The sequence below is a fragment of the Cinclus cinclus genome, chromosome 1 (assembly GCF_963662255.1).
Source record: "Cinclus cinclus chromosome 1, bCinCin1.1, whole genome shotgun sequence".
Lineage (NCBI taxonomy): Eukaryota > Metazoa > Chordata > Aves > Passeriformes > Cinclidae > Cinclus > Cinclus cinclus.
In genome coordinates, this window is record NC_085046.1 from 18,670,116 (window position 1) to 18,696,683 (window position 26,568).

At 36.3% G+C, this 26,568-nt stretch overlaps 1 protein-coding gene across 1 annotated transcript in view; it reads right to left on the reverse strand.

Moving 5' to 3' along the window:
* Positions 1–273: 273 nt before the first annotated feature.
* The window catches only part of PLXDC2 (plexin domain containing 2), a 243,599-nt gene continuing 217,304 nt past the window's right edge, over positions 274–26,568 (reverse strand). The window contains exons 11-14 of the mRNA XM_062494449.1: positions 25,036–25,189; positions 23,679–23,717; positions 11,986–12,146; positions 274–390 (exon numbers count right to left, since the gene is read on the reverse strand). Coding sequence (XP_062350433.1) covers positions 274–390; positions 11,986–12,146; positions 23,679–23,717; positions 25,036–25,189 — 471 coding nt within the window. The remainder of the gene's footprint in view (positions 391–11,985; positions 12,147–23,678; positions 23,718–25,035; positions 25,190–26,568) is intronic.

The window sequence follows — 26,568 nt, forward strand, 5'->3', positions numbered from 1 at the left end:
CCCACACCTAAAGCAAATAACATGGTACTTGTGCCATGGTTCTGATACTGTAGGTGTCCACTGACAAGTGTTCTGCATGAACCGTTGTGTCTCAGTCCACTAACAAAAACTACTGTGCAGTAGTAATCTGGTATCTTAGTTTTTCTTCTTGGACAAAGTTTATCCAGAATCTTCATTCTATCAGGCTACAGCAGCTTAGGGCTCCTTTTCTTAAAGAGGCAAAATAAATGTCTTACACCCGTAGGCCAGTACTGGTGCTCTGTCCCAGAAATTTTAGCACTGCTCTGATACGATGAACCCTTCTTTTTCTCCCACTGGTTCCACCTCAGCATAGGCAGGATGTCCAGATCCTCTTCTGAATTTCATTGCTGGCCATCTGCTTGGACGTCGCTACAACAGCAATAACAAAATAAACTTTTATGAAGGGGACTACAATAAATTGTGAATAAAAAGATCTAACAATATCCTGCACTTTTGGCCTCTCATACTAAACACACTCCTTGTAGTTGTTACAGGACTAGAAAGGCACTGTTCAGCAGCAGCAGCAAACGTCATGAACCCCTCTTTTTAAATTTGTGAGTGATGACTGTTTTAAACACGTAAACAATGACCACTACTCTTAGCAATGAAGAGGATGAAATAGCTCCTGTCTAAAATGGTTGATTATCAGTTGTCACATAGAGAACTGGTGACCCACTAAACTCTAGAGGATCTGTCCAATGCTCTTCCCTCCTAGTTCTGCACAGAAATTTTCTAGCATACTCTGCCATGAAAAAATATGTGGCAGAGTTGACAGGAACTTTAATTAAAAAAATTATTTTGCTTAAAATTCTGGCACACTTATGCAGGACTCTCAAAATAATGACTTTCTATTTCAAGTGCCATAATTTCTACTTGAGTAGTTTACTTTGATGGTTCAAATAGAAGCAACATTTTTATTTAAACTCTTAAGAGCTTTGGGTACAAGAGCCTTAAGAAGTCCTAACCAAATTACAGTAGGGTCTTCAATGCCTGCTTTAAAAATAGCTAATAAACAGAGAAAAGAAACAGTTATTTTCTAGGGCAGATAAAACAATTCCTATAATATTATGATATCTCTAGGGAGGAAAAGTGCTCTAAATAATCTGTACTTTCAAATGAATTAATGTCAGATAAGGCTCAGATTTTGGGTGACCACTCTGATATGTCAAAGGGAATAGTTTTCAGGAAAACAGGGAAGCTCCTTCATAGAGTCAGTGAGAAGAAAAAGCTTTCCTAAAAAGGTTTTTATCCCTATTGAAAATTTTATCTGCCAAATATACTGACTTATTTCTCTTTACTGACAAGACTTACAATCTACTTGGAAAGGGGGCTAGAAGATACAGCAACTTATATAGAAACATTGCAGGAAAATGAGAGAAGAATCAATGAAAACAAGTTGCAGCCTATATTTTCATTGACAGCTCAAAAGCTAAGTAATTTTACTTTATGATCTTTCTTCTGAATATAAACACTGCATTTGATTTTCTGTCCCTATAATACCCCATTTTTATTTCCTTTCAATCACAAGGGATACTTCATGCTGCTGAGGGGTGCTGTTGGTGACCATAGCACAGCCACGGCCATGATGTTCTACTGGGACTCATGGAGCTGCTGGGCAGGAGTCACTGAAAAAATCTTGAGGTGCCACTGAATCTTGTGCTTGTTCCCAACCAACCACACAGCTGACTGCAGGTGTAGCTCAAAGTCTCCCTCAGTGATCATTTTTGGGAAGATAGCACATAAAAGCAACTGCTTCCTTTTCCTCCCATTGCAGGATCAGGTTACTTTGGAGGAATTCAGAGTTAAATTCTGTTTGGGAGATAATTTAAAATCCCAGGTCTTTCAGTGCACCACCTTCCTACAAAGTAGGAAGGCAGAACACTGTCTTCTTTAATGGATGCCTCTTCCTAACAAGAAAACTTAGTCTATTTAAACTTTGGTGAGTTTTTTCTACCCAAGCTTGACTCCGTGTCTTTTCAAAATTAAGAAGGACAGTTTGGTTTCTGCTAAAGAAAAAGGGTCATATTCCGTCCTCACGTTCACTAAAGCAAATCAAGAATAATGCAATTAAATGTTAAGGGATTTGTTTCAGATTTACACTGGTACAAATGAGAAAGAAATTTGATGGAGAAGTCTCTAATGTAAAGGGAAAAGAAAAAACCACTGGAAGGCCACCAGGAAGGAATAACTAGAAACAGGATCAAATGGTGACAGGTAAGGTTGAGCTGGATTTTAATATACCAAGTTGCTCCCTAATTTAATTTTAAGATATACATAGGATTAATTACTAATTTATTGCTATATTGATGACAGATACTAAATTTACTATTTTGTGCTACTCTTTTTAATTGGCCTTTCCAGATGATTAGTTATGGAACAGATGTGTTTTAATGATAAAAAGCCGTAAGACATAAAATTTGAGCTGTTTTTTTCCAGAAATAAAGCGAAAGACTTGAAGGTCATCTTCTAATATTGCAGTTACAGGTTTCTGTGGTTTCTTGTCACATCTGAGGTGAGATTTTCCCTTTATGGTGATTGTTTAATTTCAGCTTAATTATATGCATGTTGACAGCTTTAAAAGAGAGCACTGACAAACTATCAATTCATTGCCTTATGTAACCCCTCAAAAGATGCAAAAATGTTTCAGCTTTAACTGAAAAAGCTAAAAGTAACTTGATAGATATTGGGAGATACTAGGTTCCTTTGGTTACTGAAGCAGCTCAGGAAATACCTAATGCATTCTTCCTCTTTATTCTCTGTGAAGATTAGTTAAAAAAACAGAAAAACCCCCAAAAACCCTACCACTAAAAAAAACAAAACAAAACACACCAAAACCCCCCACTAAACCCAAGCCAAACTGGGAGAAAGCAAGCTGGGTGTTTAATTAACTAGTTCCCAATTTAAGCAGGAAAAAATATGTTTCTTCCTCTAGACTCAGAATACTTAAAGGAAATCCTCTGAGCTGTAGCTAGAGAGTTGTAACTCCATCTTCCTTTTAGTGGATTACAAAGCAGAAAAACAGGACTACTGTTCTTTTTTTGGTTTGTTTTTTTTTTTTCATTTTTTGATGCTTCCATGAGTTCACTATTTTAAGCAATGAAGTGAGTGGAAAGCACTTGAGACCCTACATGACCAGGATGCAGAAGAAATATGTTGAGATTCAGGAAAATAATTTAGGATACACATTAAAATGTTCTTTCCTATTGAAGATAAGATCAGATAAAGGGAAAAAAAAATCCAGCAGTTGGATAGTCCATGGAAAGTGAAGTCTAGCTATCATGTTTCCTACATTAAGTCTCTCTACATCATTGCTGATGTCTGTGCAGGATGTTTGACTTCCTGCAGCAATACAAAGACTAAAATAAGTATATTTATATTCATCTTTCAGAAGAGGCAGAATTTATACCATTTGTCTTACTTCTGAGGGAAAAAGAGGGGATTCCACTTATTAAAACTAAGGGGTAGAAACTGGAGTAACCTCTCACTCTGGTTGCAAGGAAAGATCTCCAGCTGTATTTTTCTTTTTGATCACTTTCTTCTTTTGTCATCTTTCAATATCAAGAATTTTTGAGCCTTACAGGATAGCCTCTTTTATCCATGAATATCATGTGATCTCATTTAGACATGTTAAAAAAATGGTTTGATACATATCTGAGCAGTTAATTGAATACAGTTGAATAAAACTCAATTGTTATGATTTGGACATGGTTTCTAGTGTTAAAGTCAATGTTTTTTTTAAGGTTGCTAGCTGTAGACCCTCTTAGTTCCTGCTGAACAGTAACCAGTATTACAGGATCAGTTGCAGGAGGATAGACAGCTGTGTAAAGTTGTGTTGAAATACTGATATCTGAAGATTCATGCCCTGCTTCTGAGAGTCTTTGATGCTGACGTTATCACTATCTCTGAATTTTATGCCACTTAACAATTTTCATCTGAGATGATAATTTATCAAATGCAATTGTAATAATGTACATTTTGTTAGCTGCAGCAATTATAAGCTTTTGCATTTCCTTTTATACATCTGCATGAAGATAAGTCTCTACTAGTAATGGACAAAAGGAATTTGGCAACAGGTAACACATATTTGATATTCTTACATCTTAGCCTCTTATCCCCATCCCAACCTTATTCTGTGTTTCCCTAAGTACACAAAAATGGAATGAGAACAATTTTGTACAGATCTGCAACGTCAGAAGAGCAGTGAAAGAAAACAGTAATGAAATATTTGCCCTTCTGTCATCTCCTCAACCCTGCCACACACATTTTGTTCTGAAAGATTTCTACAACACCATCAAAAGTTTCTTTGTGTATTTCAACCAGCATAAAATCCCAGAATGCTTGTGCATGCACCAGCTCTTCATTCCTCTTCAGCAGTAAACTTAAACAGTGGATTTCCTCAAGACATGTGCACACTCTCTTTAAAACTGAATTTACATGAGTGTAAATACTTGACAAGCTTTCAGTCTTGACTCTCTAGAGCTCCCTAGTAAACTTGATTCACCACTAAACTACACAAAAGCTGAATTTATTCAGTACCTTTTAGAATGCTCTGGCACAACTTTGTCTCCTCTATCTATTGATTTTTTCTATATTTCAATCTTTCAAACTTCCAGAGGACTGATTCACTGTGTCTACTGAAGGGCTGCATCTTACATTTCCCCTGTCAATTTCTTTGTCTAATTCAGGAATAAAAACACATTTAAATCTATTTGAAAGCTGTACTCTTTAACCACACTTTGTCAAGAAGGCCTTTCTAACTCTGATGATAAGGAAATATGCAAATATGGAGTTATCCAAATTCTGGATTTATTGTCTAAACTTCAGAAAAACTATTATAACTTGCTAAAATAAGAAAAAGGGAACAAAACTATAGTAAGGTCTAACTAAATGACTATATGAGTAAATTTTAATATGATACTATTCAAGACCCATTAGCTTAAGTACTTGTCCAGTGTTAATCTGCCTCAGTAGTCAGGGCTTTGTTTCTTTTTCTTTTCTTTTTCTTTTTCTTTTTTTTTTTGTGGGAATAAAGATCTTTGTATTACCAATTACCTTGACCATAACATGTATTTTTGTGCTCAAAGTTACCTGAAATTTGTGCCTCAGTCTTTAATCTCTTCTACAAACACCTGATTTATTTGGCAAATCACAGTCAGAAGTGGATGTGGCTACAAATATCTGAAACTATACTTCTGATATATATATTACCAGGAATAAGAAAAGAGCAATTGCCTGACACCATGTTAAACTCACATTTAGAAGAAACTTCTCAAATAAGGATTGCTTCAGACTTAAGATTCAGTAGAGTCATTACTGGCTTAATTTATTTTTCATTTTGATAGAAGTACTTGTTTAATGTATATTTTTGTGATTTAAACCATATTTCTATAATGGTTTCTGCTGTCTTATGTTAATCTCAGGAGGTGACTGCTGAAGGACGAGAAACAGAATGCCTCCTTCCTCTACACCTTTGACTTTTATTGTCAGTGTTGATTATTTATTTTAGTCCTTCTCCCTTGTGGTCGATTTAGGTTTCCATTGCTGAACTGCTGGTTCCTGCTGAGCTGGGTAAACTTTGGAAAAATAACTTTACTATCAGTACTAGGCAATGACAGTGAGATCAATGACAAAACTCCAAATGCCAGGATACTGCAGGACTTTGAAAGAAGAGAAAAATGATACCTGTTCCCTTCTTTTAAATCATCATCTACATGAAACGCAATTCAGCCTGAACACCTGGACAAAAACTAATTGATGACCATGTTAAACTTACTTCAAACTAAAAGCATCATCCCCTGTAAAATAATGGGCCATATCTCAGGAGAAAACAGCAGAGCTGTGTGAGCTCCATCAGCTGGCTTAGACAGCTGAGGATCTCATTCTTTTTACAAAAACCCTTATTTTTTAAAAACTCTGTCTCCTATTTACTTCTTGTTTGTTTGAAGACATTCACTGCATTTGTGACATTAATGCAGAAATCTAGAAATGGTACAAGGAAAACATGACTGGATGTTAAATCTGGCTCTTATTTGTGGTGTGCTGTTATAAAAAGAGAAGTAAAATGGTAAGCCAGAAATGTCCATTAATTTCCTGAGCTCTGAAATACCAACTCCAGCATTTTTAACTATTTTCTCATATTATTTCTTTCTGCTAAGCAGACAGGGCATGAGCAGGTCAAAATCTAAAGAAAATCTACTGCTAGATGTGTGTGCCAGTGAATGTTTTCAGATACCAAAAAACAATGCCCTATACAGCCCACCATAAAAAAACCCCAAAAAACTAATAATTAGTGCTTTCTCAGACCACCCCAGCTAGGGATCAGTATTTAGAAATCATCCTCAGTTCATGCTAAGAGTCTACATGCTGTCAGCTTTAAGTGAGGCAGAGTTAAATGACAGTAATGAAGATCTTTTCATGCTGGTTGATCTTTATGCTAAAAAACAGTCCCAGCCTTATTTAATTTACTAGAAAATACATAATTTAAGTTAAAACAAGAGGAGTTAAGGAGCATCTTCCACACTCTGATCACACACTATTATTTATTTGCTGAAGTTCTGCAGCTGTTTGTTTCTTCCTTCCTCCCTATCTTTTTCTGTAGGTCACTCCCTGGCTCAATAGCACCAGTTAAACTCTGTGTGGCCATTTTAACAGTTTCCTGAAATTATCCATGTTAAACTCCAAGATGAAGTAAAACAAACAACAAAAAAAGATAGAGGTGTGCTCATGTGTTTGATGTGTCTAAGTGTACACGTATGATTCTAAACAGCTGAACCAGCAAAATAAAACTCAGTAATACCTCCAAGAAGGCTGGGAACATAAAGGGAAAAGCTGTGACTTTCAAATTAGGATCTTAACTCAAAAGAATGTTAATTTTTAACTACAAGCACACACGTTGCTCTTCAGTGTGTGACATATTAACGACTGTTAATACATACACAGTTACTAATATGTAAGCTATGAATTAATTCGTATTCTGACAGCTTCAGAGTCTACATATGTTAATAAGTTTTGTAACTATAATGTGAATACAAGAGAAAGGCCCTTTTGCCTGAGAAGACATAATTTGAAATGTCACTTTAGACTCCTCAAAATCCTTTGCCCTCAGAGAATCACCAAAGTAAAATTTTGTTCATCTGTTGTCAAGCCTCCCATAATCATGCTTGGCAACAGTGTCATTGTGTCCATCTGGGAAGAGGCATTCCAGTGTTTCACTCCTTACCTTCATATCACAGGATCACAGGATCTGCTGAGTTGGAAGGGACCCACAAGGGCCATTGAGTCCAACTCCCAGCCCTGCCCAGAACCATCCCCAAGTCACACCATGTGCCTGAGAGTATTGCCAAATGCTCCTTGAACTCAGGCTTGCTGCTGTGCCCACTGCCCTGGGGAGCTGTTCCAGTGCTCAACCACTCTCTGGGTGAAGAAACTGTTCCAAGCTAAACTTCCCCTGACACAGTCTCAGGCCATTCCCCCTGGTCCTGTCTCTGGTCACCACAGAGAAGAGATCAGTGCCTGACCCTTCTCTTCCCCTCATGAGGAAGCTGTGGACTCCAATGAAGTCTCCCTTCCTTCTCCACCAGGCTGAAAAAATCAAGCTACCTCAGCCACCATCTTTGTTGCCCTCCTTTGGACTTTCTCTAATAAATATTTTTCTTACCCTGTGGCAGAGACTAACAATATAGGAAAAAGAAAGAACATGAAAAGGGAAGAATCAATATATAAAACTAAAGCTTCAATTTGGATTCCAGCTCATTGAAATCTGAGCAAATTCATCTGACTCAGTTGGGAATTTCTCTACTTCTCTTTACATTGAGCTCTCGACCTCTGGATCACATGTGCTATGACCTGTATCACAGGTATGAATTCCATGACATTCAGGACATCATGATTGGCTTCTTGGCCATCAAACCTTGCATTCTGAATGTAAGTATACTTCATAAATTAATAAAAAAGTCAGTAATTTTAAACTGTGCTATAGCGAGTGTGTAGTGATACATGTTATGGCTAGATTTCTGACATAAACTTTGTTGAGAAAATCACGAAGAGTATTATTTGACATGTATTCTACTTTACAAAAATCAGTCCAAATCAGCTTAAAATATACCCAAGAGACACAGGATTCCTCAAGGTAAGAGTATGTAATGTAATTAAAGAGAATAAACAATTGGCAACTAAATAAAATTCAATAGAGAGGAAATACTGCAAGGTTAACGACAAGTAAATAGAAAACCAAGGTATGCAACATCTCTTCTGTCACTCTGCAAGCTAATCTTCAGTCAATATTTACTCTTAACTCTTAGGAAGAGCCTGCATTCATTGGAACTTTGACTGAAGTCCCTTGACTTTAAAAACTTGTAATTCATTCTGTCTTTGGGCCACTGCAGAAGTGCCTGACCAAAACAATGAACAGTGTAGAAGCTGGAAGAAACAGGAAAACTGCATTTTGATTTGAGTCTTCTACACACTTAACAAAAAGTGGACATTTTTGAAAATGTGTTTGCTTGGTATTGTCTTAAATTTGCATACTACCACAGGCAAATTGAATAGCACTGGCATTTAAGACTTCTCAAATTCTTTGTTCAAAATAGCAATTTTTATTCCTGGTGGGGCTGCACATGTGTGTTCTCCTCAACAGGCATGAACAAAAACCCCTAGGGAAGCATTTTCTTCAGACTTAAAAGGTCAAAAAGTAATATAATAATGTTACTATGTTCTAAGTAATTGTAATTATTGTAATAAACAATATTTTTCTTGGCTTGTGTGTATCATTAATTTAAACCAACTCAGGATATCATTTAATGGTGTTCAGAGGTGACACAAGAGATTGCCCTTATCAGTGCAAGGGTAAACAGCACAGCCAGTGTAGGTGTATTTATTCTTATCTGGGAGAGCTCACATCATGACAAACATCAGTTGGATTTGAGATGAGCTCTGTGAGAATATGAGTGAGTAAGTAAGTGAATGCTGGGTGATATCTGCAGAGAACACAAGGAAGAAAGAGACTTAAAACATCAGAAACAGGATCAGTTTATTATACTGTTCTTTATTCAGTAACCAGTCATGACTATAAAACAAATCAACTAAAAGTTCCTTACACAACCCTTAACCTTAAAAAAACCCAAAAGATTTGACTGAAAATGGAATTATACCTACCAAATAATGACAGTATCTTAGATGTAAAAAGATGCTTCTCTATTAATTATATTAGAGTTTTGAATGAATGTTATGTTCAATGTATATATGATGCCTCCATGAAGTAACTTCTTTAAAAGTAAGCACAAATGTGCCAGGTTCCTGTTCCCTGTTTTGGCCAGCCTTAGAGTTATATTAATTACTAATGATAGATAAGCTGATGGGGATCCTGATTTGGCTTGAAGACTTGATGTCAGACTTCAGAGTACTTGTGTCTTTTTAGACATCTGCAGGAGGGAGCTGCCTGTCCATCTGTCTCATCTTGTTTTAACTGTGCAATGTGCTTATTAATCAAGAGACTCATAGGGAACAGTATTATTTTCTGAAATATTTATGTGCTTGCTCTTATTTCATGACCAAGCCCATGGCAATCCTCTTGAGCTCTTTTCTAGAATGGTAACATCAGATCTGTATTTCATTCATTTCCCATAAATAATGCAGCTTGTCTCCTGTGCTGTGGGGGCTATCATGTTATCTATACCTGTTTACTCAGATATTTTTCAATTGCACAAATGCAATAAAGAAAGATTTCTTGTAACACTGTCCCATCTATACCAGTTTCATCTGATTATTTTTTGCACTTCATTTTCAAAAGGCAAAACATGCAAATCGTATAGATCAGATGAATAATGAATATAAGAATAATAAATTCTACTTATTATTTTTAATTGATCAAATTACTTTTTTCTTTGAAAATTCAACTTTTGAAATTGTTAAAAGCAATTTGATTTCCAGAATGGATTACCTTGTTCTGTTCTAGGCTTATGATACCAAAAATGGATTTAAAGTTTTGAAATTTGTGTAAGCATTCTGAAGTACAGTCATCCCCTATTCCATCCCTTGTGATTTTCCTACTACATCAGTGTTTGCACCACTCACAGGGAAAGGCCACCCCTTCATGATTAGTACTTTTTACAATTCCTGCTAATGCTGATGCTTCACAAGCACCACAATTATCTTAGTAACCAATAGAGAACATAGGTTATACTCTGTTTGAATCAATTTTATTTTGACTGATTTCTCCTTTATTTTATACAGAAAGTTTATGTTTTTCTATTTATTATAAATTACTACGTTACTTGCTAAAAGAGATGTTACCTTTGACTAATAATAGATTAATAGATTGACTAAATGCACCTAAATTCAGTGGAATGAGTTTAACAGCACTGATTAAGCGACTTCTGTTTGCATAATGAGTATGGTATCAATGAAAGAAATAAATTAATATGCTTTTACTACATTTAAAACAAAAATAAATAAATGTGTATTGTAATTTGGTGTTCTTCTCTTCTTAAAAAGTAGTGTTGCCATTTACTTAGCCTTTTTTTATCATACTATGACAGATAAGAAACTTGCTTTTAGGAGAGTGAAAGAAAAGAAATTCAATCCATGCAAATTTAATCTGTGTGAGAAAAAACAGAAAGGGACAAAATCTTCTCTTTCATACAAGGACTTCAGTGGAATTTTGTTTGTCTACAACAATAGTAAACTGGCTTGAAATGCTGCATAAACATAAGATAAAACTATGTGTTATTATATGGATTCTGTTCCCCAATGGTTAGCACAGTTAAATTACTAGAACAGGAATACTGATAAACAATTAATTTTGATTTCTTTCACTACTACTCCATCTAAAAAGAATATTTATTATAATATGATGTTAAAGATGTATCATTCTGTTCATGTTCATGTCTCACTTAAATTCTCTTTGCTGTCAGTAAGAATGAATGTCTACATCTTCCTGATCCAGGCTTTTACCTAAGCAATCCCTAAGGTATGTCCCTAGTGACACTTCAGTGGTTTTGCATCTTCACTGTTGTTCCAATAGTAAGTGTCCAGGCTCTTCATAGTAAGGGAATACAACAAGTGGGGGTTATGAGTAGGGGTTATGAACAGCCACCCCTTTTTTCCATGTTCTGCAAATCTATACTTATCACAAGGCAGAGGAATGTTGCTGAGTTAAAAAAAAAAAAAGAAACCACAATAAGGTGTAGGCATTCATGGGTTTTTGTACACATGAATGCCTATGGAGAATTTTCCTTTCTTGTATTTTCATCTACAGTGGAGCTGAACTGACTAAATGTCAGCATCTGCAATGTAGGTATCTGCATCTAAGGTAGCTATCTGTATTTGGGGGAGAAAAAAGTCAATTTATCTAATCTTAAAGGGGATATCTCAAATAGGTAAGATGAATCATGGTCTAAAAGAGCCTGTTTCTCTCTACACTAATACAAAGAGCAGAATAAATGATAGATGCTAAAAAATAGGTGAAAATAAGCTTTTCCACACTCTAGACAAAGTGTAAGATTCCTTTAAATGATGTAAGGAGCAGCTATTACAAATTTCCAGCTACAAACTTGCTAGATGTCAGCTCTTCTGTAGAATTAAGAATAAATACTTTTTTCTTCCCCCCACGGGAAAATTATAGAAAAATTATATATCCTGAAATAAAAAGACAGTGCACAGGAAAGGTAAGGGAAAAATGCTGTTGTGAGGAAAATGAAGGTCAGGAAAGAGAAGTAATGTGGTATCTGACATATGCCTCTTAGATATATATGTCCTGTCTACAAGAAAAAAGAAGTAGCACCAATGGTAGTTAAAGGAGCGGAGTGACAAACAAAAAAAACAACATCAGCTGCTAGGAGAGCTCCTTTCCTTCAAAGATTACACTATGAGCACAAAGATACTCTCAGATTCAGTTTAGAAAGATCTATTTTGGACATCCCAAATACCCTAGCCAAAAGACAGGACTAGTGCCACAGCTTGTCTTACCTCTATGAAGAAGAGACTAGCTGCTGATGTTGGATGGTGATACATGTAGACAGTCACGAGGATGGCTGCAGCCACAACGAGGACCAGGACTAGAATGCCAACAATTAATCCGGCATGAAGTGTTCCACCTTTCTTCTCTGCTGCACTGTCATCTGTTGAAGCTGCACAAAGAACACATTTCTTAGTACAGTAACTAAAGCCTTACCTATTCCCTTGCACAGATGGAAATTGAGCATTTGCTCTTTCTGTGTTACATATACCTCATTTTCCACAGCCCAAGTTGGAAAAAGACAGATGTCTCTTTTCTACAACGGGGTACTCTCATAATCTTACTGAAGATACTTTCAAATGTTTTACTGATTCTAATTCAACAAGTGATATTAACGTCCTTTCTTTTAAATGTAAAATGGACAGTCTGAAGTTCCCAGTTGTCTTCACAGTAAATTTTGTTTTGAATTTCTTATAAAATTATTGCAATAGTCCCACAGACAAAAAAGTACTCATGAATACATTTTGAACATTTTATTTTTCTTTAAATATTTCAGTTGAGACATCCCACAAACCCTTATAGGGTCTTGCTATTAAACACATTCTGAAAGCCTTATTCATTAGCTTGAAGAAAAGTTTGGAACCATTTTCAACTGAATCAGACAGCTAAAAGTGTAACAGATGGATGCAAATGATCCTTCAATATTTTGATGTTGTGCTGAATGGAGCACTCATCATACCAAAGCATTACAGAAGACCATCCATTTACTAAACTTGATACCAAGAGGCCACTCCTGCTATGCTTCTGTCAAGATAAAAGAGGATTGTCTGTCACAAGGAACTTGTCAGCAGTGCTTCCAAGTAAGCGACTGCAAGTCTTTCAACAACAGTGTAACCTTTGGGGGAAAGGTTTCTCAATGTATCAACCAACACCTGTAGAACTGCTTGTTTGTTCATACTTTTGCATAAAATTACTGTTAAAGAATTGCTTTTCTGCCCACTTTTCCAGGCAAAAGAACCATTCAGAAGTCCTAGGTTAAAGAAACACCAGTAGAGCACTGGTAATATGACTTCACAAACTTCCATCATTCTCCTAAATGCTCTTCACCCGGAGGGTTCCTGGGCATCCCAAGGAAGTGGTCACAACACCAAATCTGGCAGAGTGCAAGAAGCATTTGATCAATGCTCTTGGGCTCATGGTGTAACTCTTGGGGGTGGTTCAGTGCAGGGTCAGGAGCTGGACTCTGTAGTCTTTGTGGGTCCCTTCCATCTCATCATATTCAGTGAGTTTGTGTGATATTCCCACTGCTTTCTGCTTTTCTGGAAATCCTTCTGATCGCTTTAATGCACTACTCCATACAACACCTGTCTCTGGTCTTGCTTATGAGAAATTTTCTTGCAGCTCCACTTTTAAATTTCCGCTCACCATCCTTGTTTGGCAAGCTCCTATAATGAAAAACATTGATATCTGCAACCATCCTTTTTGCTGTGCCATCCCCTTGAAATATTTGTTTGGTTGTCCTAGTATGCTATATTCTCTGAGGTCAGGGACTCCCTTTCATTTGTTCTTTCAAGACAAATAAGGGTTATGAGTATCTCTTCAAACAAATAAATGTTATTGTTATTAATAGGAACAAAAATAATAACAGCAACAATAGCAACAAATGTGCATGGTCTTTAACCATTCATCTGATTGGAGTAGAACACACCATACTAATGTTAAAATAGAGAATTGGAAAATTATAGAAGAAAGGCATATTTATGCAGGTAGTGATAAATGTCTTGCATGAGGGGCAATAAAAGAATAGAGGACTGGTTAATCTGAGTGTTACAGCTCATATATCCATGTATGTCAGCACATTTCTCACCAGACTAAGGAAGGCTGAATGGTTTGCCACCCAGCAGATTGCACAGCAAAGTTGGAACAAAAGGGAGAAAAGGAAAATGAAAATGCATTACCTTAGCCAAGAGATATATTGACTATTACTCCATGTAATAGTTACACATCTCTGGGGATAGAGAAGGGATTAATGTACCTATCTCTTGTTTTTGTCCATATTTCCTCAATCTTGATTGAGGACAGTTCAAAACCCCACAGTGTTGCTCTGCTCTGTCCCATAAAGTCAGCGATACTTTGTGGAGAAAGGAACTGAGTAACAGAATCAGAGGATAAAGAAACAGATCCCAATAGACTCAGAACCTAAACTAGGGTGTGGGAAACATTAATGATTTTAATAAAAAACTGCAAGTATGATACCCACTCAGATACAGCCTAGTCCTGCAGGTATCATTATTTTTAAAAGTTCATGAGTATCTGTTTACATAGGAACTTCAGCTTTAATTGTACTGATTTTGGACATGATTTTTGATATTTTATTTTATTTTATTTTATTTTATTTTATTTTATTTTATTTACTTTTTAAACACAGTACACACAGTGAAAATTTCCAGGCTCTTCTATATACTGAAGTGGAGGAAAGGAGATATTACCTAGAATCTGGAAGTTCTATTTTTAAAATTTTCAAAATTGTCTTCTAAAGGGTCACTAATATACTTCCTAGTAGTTAGAACACTATATTAAAAAGGATGCAAGATTCATGGAGAAGACAGGAAAGAAGTGTGACCCCCCCAAAAAATTATTTTCAGACAGCAGAATCTTTTGCTTGACGTAACCATTAAGATTCACTTCATCTGAGAACAGAAGAATGTATAGAAACACCAGTCTTAGTTTCTGTTCATGCATTATAACAATATTTAGTACTTGTACATATATTTCAAACTGCCATACAAATGGAAATCAAGTAAGTGCAAGGCCGTCAGAAAAGGTCGGCTTGACTATACCTCCTCTTGGTTGGACTATTAATTCCCACTGGTGAAGAGTTAGTTCTGATTCACTCTACTGAGAAACAACTGCTCCCACAAAGGAGCAGAGGATTCATAGCTTGTTTGTCTCATAATTATCTTTGTGACAGTTTCATACTCTTTACTTCAATGTCACATTTGTTCACCAAAAAACTAGTTTGTCACTTGTACCCATTATGAAGCTGCTTTGGACTAAACGAGCAATTTATATTGTTATGATGTTATGGTTGGAGGCATAACATCATATTCTGCATTTTTAAAAATGCTGGACCTCAGCAAAGGTCCTAACCACTCTGTAAAGGTCATCAGTTTAATCCCCTTTGATCTGGTATTTTCTCAGCTTTCAGCATCCAGGTTTGCAAACTAGAACACTGCCTCTTTGAAACAACACAGGTTGTCAACTTCCTGCCCAGATTTCTGCTTTTCAAAGGTGAACATCAGCACAGTCATCAGAATTCAAATGCAAAAAATAATGAAACAAAAGAAATGCTTTCCTTAAATTACAACAAGTTTAAGTAACTTGTAATTTCCATAATGGAAATTCAGTCCACTGACCCCAGGGCTCAAATACTCATGAGAAATTGATTTCACTCTCTTTGTACAGAGAAAATAAACAGTGTTGTCAACATTGAAAATACTCTTTGCTGCAAAATCAACTGTCGGTTCTTTTAAAAAGCCACCAAGGGAAACAGATGAAAAAACAAGAACTTGGAAACTTTTTCAGGCGTAGAAATCTTCCTAAGATTATCACAGCATGTCTGTTGTTCCAGGTAAAGCTAAACCCATGGGAGGCTATTTGTTTTACAACCAATCCTTTCCCCAAAGGAGTATTCTCAATGGAACTTTCCCCAAACTTTCCTTTTCTTATGCTCAAGAAGCAATTCCTACATATAATATAATCTATGTTTATTATGTCTTCTCAAACTCTTAAATGCATAAAACTTTTAAACAGAAGGAGCCTGTTAATATCTCCAAGGTCAGTCTGCTTCTCATTAGGTGCTGAATGACTGGATAGAAAGAGCAAGTAACTTTTTTCCCCCCCTTAATATAAAGGCACAGAATCCAAACAAGAAATAGCTGTTCTGCTGCTGTAATGTTTAAAAAATAAATGCGAAAACACAATAAAAATGTTCTTATTGTTTCCATGAGAAACACATAAATACTATAAAATCTTTGATTTAAAATAACTAGTATGTCTCCAGTTACTCTTGGGCTAGCTTCTTTTGCAGTAGGAAAAAAAAAAAACCCTCAGGAATGAAAATCTTGACTTGCCACGGCAACATGGACTGCGACGTTGACTTTAACAGAACAACTGTGTCTGCAAACTGAGACTCCTTTTTAGTGTTTACAAACTGTTTGTAAACACATTCAGGATACATTGTCGACATTATTTTTCTCATAACTGCACATTAACCCTTGAGGTCTGCAAAATAATGAAATACATTGTTTTATATTTAATTTTAAGGTTTACAAAAAGTTTCTACTGTGATAGTTTTACATATGAGAAAACAAAATTGTGATACATATGTTTATGCATACATCTCTTATGATATGAGATGGAAGAGAGTTTAATTTCCAGAGATTACTATCTCTGTCTGTGAAAGCAGAGATACAAAATGTTTTACAGGAAAACTGAGGAAAAATATATGAACTTCTGGTGCCCCCTGGCTAAAAAATTTCCTTTATATAAAGCGATATGGAACAAAAGGTGAATGACAGACAAAAATGTAGAATTTCATTGTGTAGACTTGGAACATAAAACTTTGCTTTTCCCTCCAAAAGCCATGGTATTCCTTTTTACTCTTGCATTTTGATCAGATGGTAAAAGACCATCTGGAAAAAAAAAAACAGCAATGGGTTTGAACCTCCAGTTCAAACTCACTTACATGCACATGAATCATTAAAGGGATAAAATACAATATTTTGCCCTCCTGATTGACACACAAAGCCAGGGATATAGATGATTTAAATAGCAGCAATTATCCTGAAGATGATAACTCAGTCCTCAACTTGGTTCATTTCTCTCCTCTTTTTACCAGAAGAATGCATTTTCTTCTTTTTGGTCAGCAAAAGAGCTGAAACCTTCTCTTGCTGCGTGATCTGGGGCAACTACAGATCAAGTTCACTCACCAGCCCTCCACCCTATTACATGTATAATTTCTGTCCTGGAAACTGTATCCCTCCTATTTGCATGACTGGGTTTGAGTTAATAGGCTCCTGCCAAGAGGGAGGACAATGTTTAGGACAGAGGAGCACCCAGGCTTATGGGTACAGTGAGCTCAATAGAGCCACTGGGCTTTTCCCCTCTTCCAGGCCTCCATTTATGTCTGGAATGTGAATCTACCAGGAGACTCCTTCCTTTATCAGGTATATTGTTCTTCACACACAATCTATTACCCTGGACGTAACACAGATTCCTGAAAAGATGATTAATGACCTGTGAGAGGAAATTAGGGAATATGCAGTTGGAAGGATTCTCCAGAGACTCAAGGGAATCCCCATAAAAATTTTCTCTCTACCTCTTTTAGGAACAGCAGGTTCTGGAATTCCCAACTTATTCACAGTAATGGTGTGTGATTTTCTTGATTTGTGGGTTCAATCCCTTAGCATTTGTTAACATCTTGAGGTTAAGCCATTGCTTTACTTGGTTTCATGATGATTTATAAAGTTATGGCTCAGCTAATGCTTTAAAAATTGATTTCCAATTGCATGTAAGAAATGAAAGGTGGTACCTGAGTGAGAATATTATGAACTATAACACACAAAATCAGAATTCACTGTCTGGCGTTGCTATCAATTTTCTGTAGGACCCAGGGCAGCTCAGTAAGTCTCTCCAAGATTGATCAACTGCTTAGTGTAGTAAATTGATGAGAGTGCATTACAATGAAATCCTTCTGTTTATAGGATGACAGTACTCTAAATATGTTACCTAATGGCTTTCATTCTTCTGCTCTAAAATATCACCTAATGCTACAACAGTTGTCATCTGTATTCATTCTAGTTTGAGCTGGTTGAGACCATGTAAGCCATTACAATACTTACTAGCATCAAACAGCTGCCATCGTGAAGCTCAGTACTGTACCATGAAGGACCACATCATTGGTCTGTAGAAGCAGCTGACTCAAATTCAGGTGAACAAAAAAGTTAGCTATTTATAAGAATTTCAATTCTGCCACCCCACTGACTCCTCTTAGCCCTAGTGAAAGCAAACACAAGACAATAAAGTAAAGCAGGCTGTTCCTCTCTAATGCCGTGTCTGATACTTGCGGAGTTACTCGCCACAGTGCCCACCACACCTCTGGGAGACAGAACGACTTCAGGTATCTCAACTTCAATGCAAAATGTACAACTATATGAGCCTGACTTTCATTTTCCCCATTCTTTACAACTACCCGTGCACAATGATGCCAATGATGAGTGAGCAGTGTAGAGAAGGTTGGAGAAGGCTACTGACTGCAAAACTGGCTTAACTCCATGTAGAACAGGAAGTTAAAAAGATAGAAGATCACAAGATCTCTGTGTGTCCTAGCTGTCACACTGCCACAACACTGTGACAGCAACAGGAGCAGATGATATAATAAGGAAAGCAGACTTTTAAGACAAGTTTATCCAGTTTTTTCCATGTAGCCCTCCTTAAGATATGCACTTAGAGCTACATGGGGTTTTCCCATTAACCCTTTGATCTGGTACAAAGTCAACAAAATGTAAATGTGCAACAAAGTCAGCTGTGTGCCTTTACAATATGACAACTGTTAGAGTAGGATACCATACATCATTTTATATCTGTTCTTAGAAAACCAAAGAGAAACAAAACCAGTATGTTAGACTTCAATATAAGTTGAAGTGTCTATACATGGTTCTTCTGGGTTATTTTTTTTTGACATCATGCTTCTTCAATGTGATATATAATGCATAATATGATGAAAAATGCCCTTTTTTGCTCAGAGAAAAAGTGATATTTTCTTTCTAGGGGTCATTTGCATGCCAGTCCCACTACTTTGGAAAACGTCTGCATTATTTGATTGACTGTCTGCTCTAATAAGATGATGAGAACAAAACTGGAATGGAGATGAAAAAGTTCTGGAAAAGTCACTATTGTCTTGTTATAAGAAATATTTAAGTACAATTCAAAGTACCATGAAGCAAGTGGAAAGTAACAGAGTTTATTTATGCCACCAATAGGAATAAAGATAATTGATGCAATGTTCTACTTTTTTTACCTGGAATGGATGAGTTCAGCACTTTTCATTTGTATTTGCTTTAAAAAACACGCATGTAGCTCACTGGCCACTGCATAGAGTATGTAAGATATATTTCTTGCTGTGTCTGATGCATGAGGAAGTTGTGAATATGTATGTAAGAGGCTGTTGCTTTTCCAAGCTTGTGTTCTTGGCTTTTGCTCAATTTCAATAAGATATCTGCTACCAGACATGAATCTAATACCATACTGAAACCCAGCAACGCTGTATAGTTTTTCCTTAAATCACAAGTTCTCCTGGGAAGATAGAACTTGAATTACACTTGGCACATAATTTCATGTTTCATGCAGTAACATACTATGGTAGATCCCACACTTTTTCCTAAAAGAATTGCTTTGCTGTTCTGAGTGTTACAGCTGAATTTGCAGAAAGCAGAGACCAGCATTTAGGGAAATTGGTTTGGTCTAAAAGTACAACTTTGATCACAACAAAGACGACAAGAGAGATTTCTAGTTCATCTCATGACCTGTCTCTAACTCGAGCTGAGAAGAGGCTGCTGAGAAATCAGAGGGGAGAAACAGCTTGGAAAAGTTCAGAGAGAAATAGAAAGTAAAATTAGGAGATGTGTCAGCATTTCTTAACCTATAATCTGAAGTGTGAAATCAAATACATGGGAATGATAGCTGATTTATTTGAGTTATATTTTATTTGTTCCCTTTGGAATTTCTCCCCTACCTAAATAAAAAAAGGTAAAAAATCAGATAATCTCTATTTACAGGGCTCTTTCTGGTTTATCTGATAATGAAGGTGGCTAATTGTTCTTGAATCTACCTATCTTCATATTTTTATCCTATGAATACACACTGTCCACATTTTGGTAATTTCTTACTGAGCTCCCTAATCTCTCAAAATCAAATTAAGTTCTCTGTAGTACAAGTGTTAATCCTGTTAGTACATTCCTAACAGACCATATTTGAAAATGTCCAGACAAAACTGAAAAAACCATGATGCCGACATTTCCTAGAACTACATATGCTGGGATGAACTTGTTAACAAATAAATAAAACAGCTTTCCTCTTCAGGCAGGTTTATTTCTTTTTGCACAGCTTTCCCTTTTTCTGAAACAGAAATTTCTGTATGCCTTGATGAATGAGAAGTGTAGCATTTCTCTGATACCTGCTGTCCAAAAGACATAGATTTTTCTTTTAAGTTTTAAAGCTGAAGGACTGTGGGGGACTCATAGCAATCAAATCATCACAACAAAGTGTCTAAAAAAGTCAAATAAAATGTCCAGATGTGCTGTCCAATCATCTAAATCATCCACCAGAGAGTTCTCAATAAGAAAATATTGCATTACAGGATAGCCATGGTGAATTGCTCACATTTTATTAAAATTCAGGCTTTTAAACTGTTTAGTCAGTTGTGTTAAATTTTAAGAAAATTAAAAAAACAACTGAATTTGAAATTAATAACAAAAAAATTGTACATTTTTAGTGCTGGATATCTCTTAGAACTTATAAAATGCTTGTTATCTGAAGGAGAACCAAGATACAACAAAAATTGTGATGGCATGCCACCCGTATTTTAAAACAGTTTAGGTATGTGTGTAATAGACATCTGTCATGTCTGTAAAGAAGGAGGGCAGGCAGAAGAAACAAAACCAAGCAAATTTGAAATGTACATTAAGACATTAATGTATCCACAAAATTTTGGATGGATTACAGTATAGTTGCAAAAGATTTTCTCATATAATTAAAAGGTCAAAGCAGGATGACCAGAACAAAAAATTTTAGTTTTATCACAATTTATTAATTTATAATATTTGGTTTCAAAAGTTCTAGACAGAACTCTAGACAGAGGTGGGATGCAGAATTTCTATGAAATTCTTTTGTTCTACCTAACCAGATATTGACTGCTATCACCCAAGGACACATCAAACTATAGACAATCATTGATCCAATATAGCTTTGGTTTTCCATTATAAAGGGCTTCCTTTCATTAGAGTTTTAAAGGATTTAGTGGGAGAAAGTAAAGACCCTTTATTCATGACCTGGAATAATCTACTCTTTATGAAAGGTTGACAAACCACAGAGAATCAAAGAATGTGCCTGCGGCTGCAGAGGTTTTATCTGAGTCTAATCTAGGGGACACTGAAAAATTCAATGCATAATTGAAGATTCATCAAAAAGTACTTCTTGGATTAAAAGATACGTTTACTGTGTGAATGAGAAATCCTGGAGTGTTGCTTTGCTTTTGTGTTGTTTGAAGTAATTTTTTTTTCTTTTGAATGTCAAGAATAAAAGGAACAGCTCAAGGAAAATGAATAATTACATCAGGTCTTGGTTTGTCCTCCTAAAATGCAGCAGCCTTCTCTGTGGAAATGAGCTTTCTATATATAACTGATGCCTCAAACCCTACACCTTGTCTACCAAGTAGGCCATAGACATCTATGATTTGCTCTAGGATTCAACACTTTTACAGAGTTTTTCTTTTCAGATCTTGGGCACAGAATAGACAAGTAAAAAAATAATCCTGCTGCAATTCCCAAACTGAAAGAAACATTGATGTGTTTTCTAAACTCCACTTCTGGAATAGTTTTTTATACAGCAGCATACAGTTTTGAACTGTGTATGAGATGCTCATGATGGAGTGCTGCCTGTTCCTGGGTCAGCCACCTGCAATGAAGCATTGGCTCACAGGGCACATTTCAGCCAGGAATACACTTCCAGCACAGAGCAGACGTGGAACAGGAGAATGAAGTCCTGACTATTGACCTCTAAGAGCACTAAAGCACTTTTCACAATAAAATAAGAAGCAATTTGATTTCAAGAGAGAAAGTAAGTTTCAGGGAAATTTCCATAGACAAAATGCTTAAAAATACTACATTGAATTTACAGATCACTTTATTCTAAGAGATCACTTATGTGTCAAAGCAATATCAAAAAACACCACAACAAATGAACAATTCAATGCCCAATACAACACGTGACCAGCCATGCTGTGGTTAGTGACAACAAAATGGCAGGGGGGAGACTGGCAAGGAAGAGGATGACAACTGTCCCCTGTGGAGAGAAAAGATCTGTAGTTTGAGAGAAGGAGAAAATAACGGCTGAATATGACTGAAAAACAAATCACAGGAAAACAGACCAACAAGCTAAGTGGCATCTGCACTCCGTGTTTTCTCAAAGCTTGAATAACTCTCTGTGAGGGTCCTGAGAAACTGCTCTATCTCAGATGTTCTGGACTGCTGTATGTGGGACCTCTGCCCATAATGTTGGGGTCCCCATGAAAGCTCAGGTCCAAACCTAAGCTATGCTGTAGATGAGCCTATATTGAACCCCATCTCTGATCTTGTCTCTTGGACCAATGCTGAAGGTAGGACTTGTCTCCCGTCCTCTCCATGGACTGTGCCTCCTTGGATGGCCTTGGAGCTGTTTATCCTTTTGCAGTTGCAGAATTCCTAGGCAGACCTGGTACATCATCTAACCTTCTCTAGGACCACGGTCAGGAGATGCTTTGGTCATTTCCTGAGCTGTCTGTTGGCAGCTGTGCCCCTGCTGCACCACTGCTCCCCTCTTCAACCTGCCTTCCTGCCTTGATCCTGGTCTGCCTCATTGCTGCAGACTCAGCTGATGGTCTCTAGACCAGGGTTGACCCCAGCTGCTTCTCCTGAGCTGCTGGACTTGCCTGTGCCATGCCTGTGCCTACTGTCACACTTGGCTACCTGTTCCCTTGACCCACAAGAGAAACTTTGTGCTCCCTGCTTGGAAAGGCAACCAGAGTCAATAATATTCTCCTTAATATTAGTGGAAACATGATTTTTAAAAATTTGCTCAGCAAATCATCCTCTACTTTGACAGACCATTCTGAAGCCTTTAGAAATGAACCCAAATCCTCCTTATCACCTCAGCAAGCTCTGCTTTGGCAACGAACATGGGCACAGACGATGTCTAACAACTCAGTCCTATTCTAGTAGGGGAATTCTCATCAAGAAAATACCTCAAGTCTCAGTCCCTGAACTCACAAAGAAGATGACAAAAGCAGTCCCCTGCAGAGCCTCATTTAACTGGGGACAAGTCCCCTGCAGAGCCTCATTTATTGGTATGACAAGGTGATCTCATTAACTTGCACAGGGAATGTGCATGGAGAAATGCAGGACCTCTGCTGGTACAGACATAGATAAAAAATGGGTAAGCTTATTAACAAAATGTCATGTAATAATTCACTACTGTGAATGACTTTATAGCACAATATTATTATTATTTAGATTTAGCCCCATATACTCTCTTAATGCAGTTAAATAAAACTGCATTATTATAGTCAATAACTGTATTGATACTGCATTGTTAGTCAGTAACTGTATTAATAGAATTAAAATTTGTGTAATATGTCCATAATTGAACTTGCTCTTTTAATATAGAATGCTAAAGAGAATTGTAAATATTTATTTTCCTAAGCAGCTCCTAAGCTTATTTGCCCTACTTATCTTTCACACAGATGGGTGATCTTGGAGTCCTCTTGAGAGTCCGGCAAAAACTATTTCTACAATTGGATTTTGAATTTGGGTTAATGAAGTTCAGTGGTAATAATTTGATACTTTGACAAAATACTGATAGTATTTACAGACAATAAAATATCTCTTACCTCCATTATCTTTTAGGTGCAGTGCTATCTTGGTGTCATCTATAAATGAAATTTAAAGTTAGTTGAAGGGAAATGCATTTTTCTAGGTCACGAATCATTTTAGCAATCAGTTTCTAATGATAAAAATATTCCACAAAAAGAAAGTTATTTATTTATTTATTTTTAATTATTTTTTATCAACTCAATGAGAACTAGATTATGGTGTTTCTTACACCGAGCATTACACTTTCTTAGCACTAAAAAAAACATTTATGAGAGTGTTAAAGCATTCAGGAGGATTCAAAACACTGGCAAATAAGGGATGAGAGTCTGTCTCATAACACTTAAAAATAATTCATATATATTACATGTTCACACATAGCATGAGCACTCTATCATATCAAGGACTATATGAACATGTATCAGTAAAATAAAACAATCAGTTCCTTTCTGCATCATCTTGATAAAGTCTACTAATACTAAACCGTATTTATTTCCATATTGCTTTTTATCTTGTGAATTTTAATGAAGAGAATGCCAGAGAATGTTCCTTTTAATGCAGTCCAAATACTGCACTGACAGTTTCTAGAGTTTTATTGCTTTAAACAAAACCAGCCTTTCTTATCAGTAGATTCCCACCTCGAAATGCCTTCAGTTCAGATTTTCCTGTCACAGGCTACTTGGAAAATCTGTACCTAGTACTTTTTCTTGCGTTAACACACAAGTTCAACAAACAAACACACACACCCACCCACCCACACACACACACACACACACACACATTTCATAGATGTTCCTTGAGTAATCCGAATTAGGTTTCTTGCCCAGATTAATTTCTTCCAAAAGCAGGAAAGCAGGATATCCCAAGCTCAAAAAGGTAAGATTTCAGCAGGCATTGGTATGAGGATGAGAACTGACCCACCACTACTTACACACTTAATTCAGTTCAGAAGCCTAGAGATTATAATTTTCACCTGGCTAAACAGAATCCATAAAATAATTACAAATGAATTAAGTTTGTGATAGGAATTCTAGATGTAGCAGGGACTTTTACTAGTACTATTTCAGCAGGTTTTGGACTACTGCCTGAATGTAAAAGCACATGAAAAAGTCATTGTAAGCTCAAGTTTTCTAGAAGTTTTCCTAACTTGTCCTTGCTTCTCCAGCAGCATCCTCTCCTCCAGCCTTCATCCCTTTTGCACCTTAATGGCGCAAGAGTGAGCAATTTCAAAGCAAGAACCTTGGCTGCAATTCCCAACTCGTTCTGCTGCCCCAGAGGGAAAAAGTTGTCATCAACACATACTTAAAGGAAATACATTTCTTTCTGAGTTGTAAATTACTTTTTTCCAAGTGTAAAAATGCAGTGTACACACGTCACCTTCTGTGGGCAGGCTGGTTGGAAGGTGGGAAGTGGTGGATCCTCTGGTGGTTGTTAAAACTCTGAACCTTGTGGTGGTTGGCAGAAGGGTGGTGGTGGAGTACAGAGGTGTTTCAGTTGTGTCTATATTCTTCTCACAAATCTTATCCTTTGACTGTTGGGAAACAACAGGAACAAGGAAGAGAAAATTAATTCTCAGTGGAAACTGTCAAGAATGAAGAATTTAAACATGAACAAGGTGCTGCAATAAAAAGAATGAAAATAGACACTCCAGATCAAGAAATTTCAAGAGCTTTTTCTTTTAGTTTTCTTTTGTTTTATTTTCTCTTTTCAAGTCTCTATGCAATCAGCAACATATTTTTTCATTTATCTGCAAAATTTACAACTCTTAATTGTTAATGACAAGGTTTCAAAGTCACTCCAGATTGTCAAACTTGTTATTTCCCTCAATCAGAGTTTAATAACTAAATTTATAATTCAGATTTTCACTCTTCTGTTATGAAAGGTCACTGCCATCAATCCAGATGACATAAAACATGTTGAAAAAGATTTGTGGGTATTAAATAGCAGCTCTTCATAGTGAAAAATGTGTAGTTAACTGGGGCACTTAATTAGGCTTTACATGTAATTATCACAAAAGAACACGCATATACGTGTAAAATGTATGCATGTATACAGTTCACAGAACACTTACTACAATAAATCAATCAGTTCACTGCATGCCTAGTAATTCTACATAACATTAAATGGCAGTGTATTATTTGTATATACAAAACATATAAATAAATACGTATATATAAAATATAAAAATAATTGCCATAAAATATAAACAATAACAAAATTATTACAACATATTATCACACTATAAATAACAGCCACCATCATATAATATTTTAATATTTATTTCCATGGGCAAATATTTTGATACAAATATAGAATCCGCTTCCTCTTTTTTCTTTTCTCTTAAGTTCTGGACATTTTTAGAGTTCTGAACATGCAAAGAATAATTTCTTTTGTGGTTCACACAGTTTTGCAGGAAAATACATCCAATTATCTTGCAGGAAATCTTGGTATGGCATCTAACTCCTGCTGTCTCCATTCATTTTAATGAGAAGTGGAGTCCTGCAAACATTTATTTCATTTTATTGAGATCTGGCTGTCAAAACCCAGAATCTATTTATTACATTACAGAAATGTATCAGTACCTGCAGAATAATTATTCTTTAAATTCCTTTGTGTTTTTCTTGAAAAATACTGTTAATTTCCCTGATGTAATTTAATGAAAATTTAGCTCAAAATCTATGTTAAAAATAAAGAAACATTACTATGAGAATCCCCATTATTTATCCTCTAGAGTGAAGCATCTAAAACTAACAATTCTGTGCTAATTATTGATCCTTCCCTGAACTCTAGCAGTCAGCTCAGGCATAATTCTGGAAGATGCTGAGCAAGCTGTTGCTTCTGCTCCAGAGATCCTACAAGCTGCACAGTGAGCCTTGCTACTACAGCAAGTAGCCAGCAACTGTGCAAATT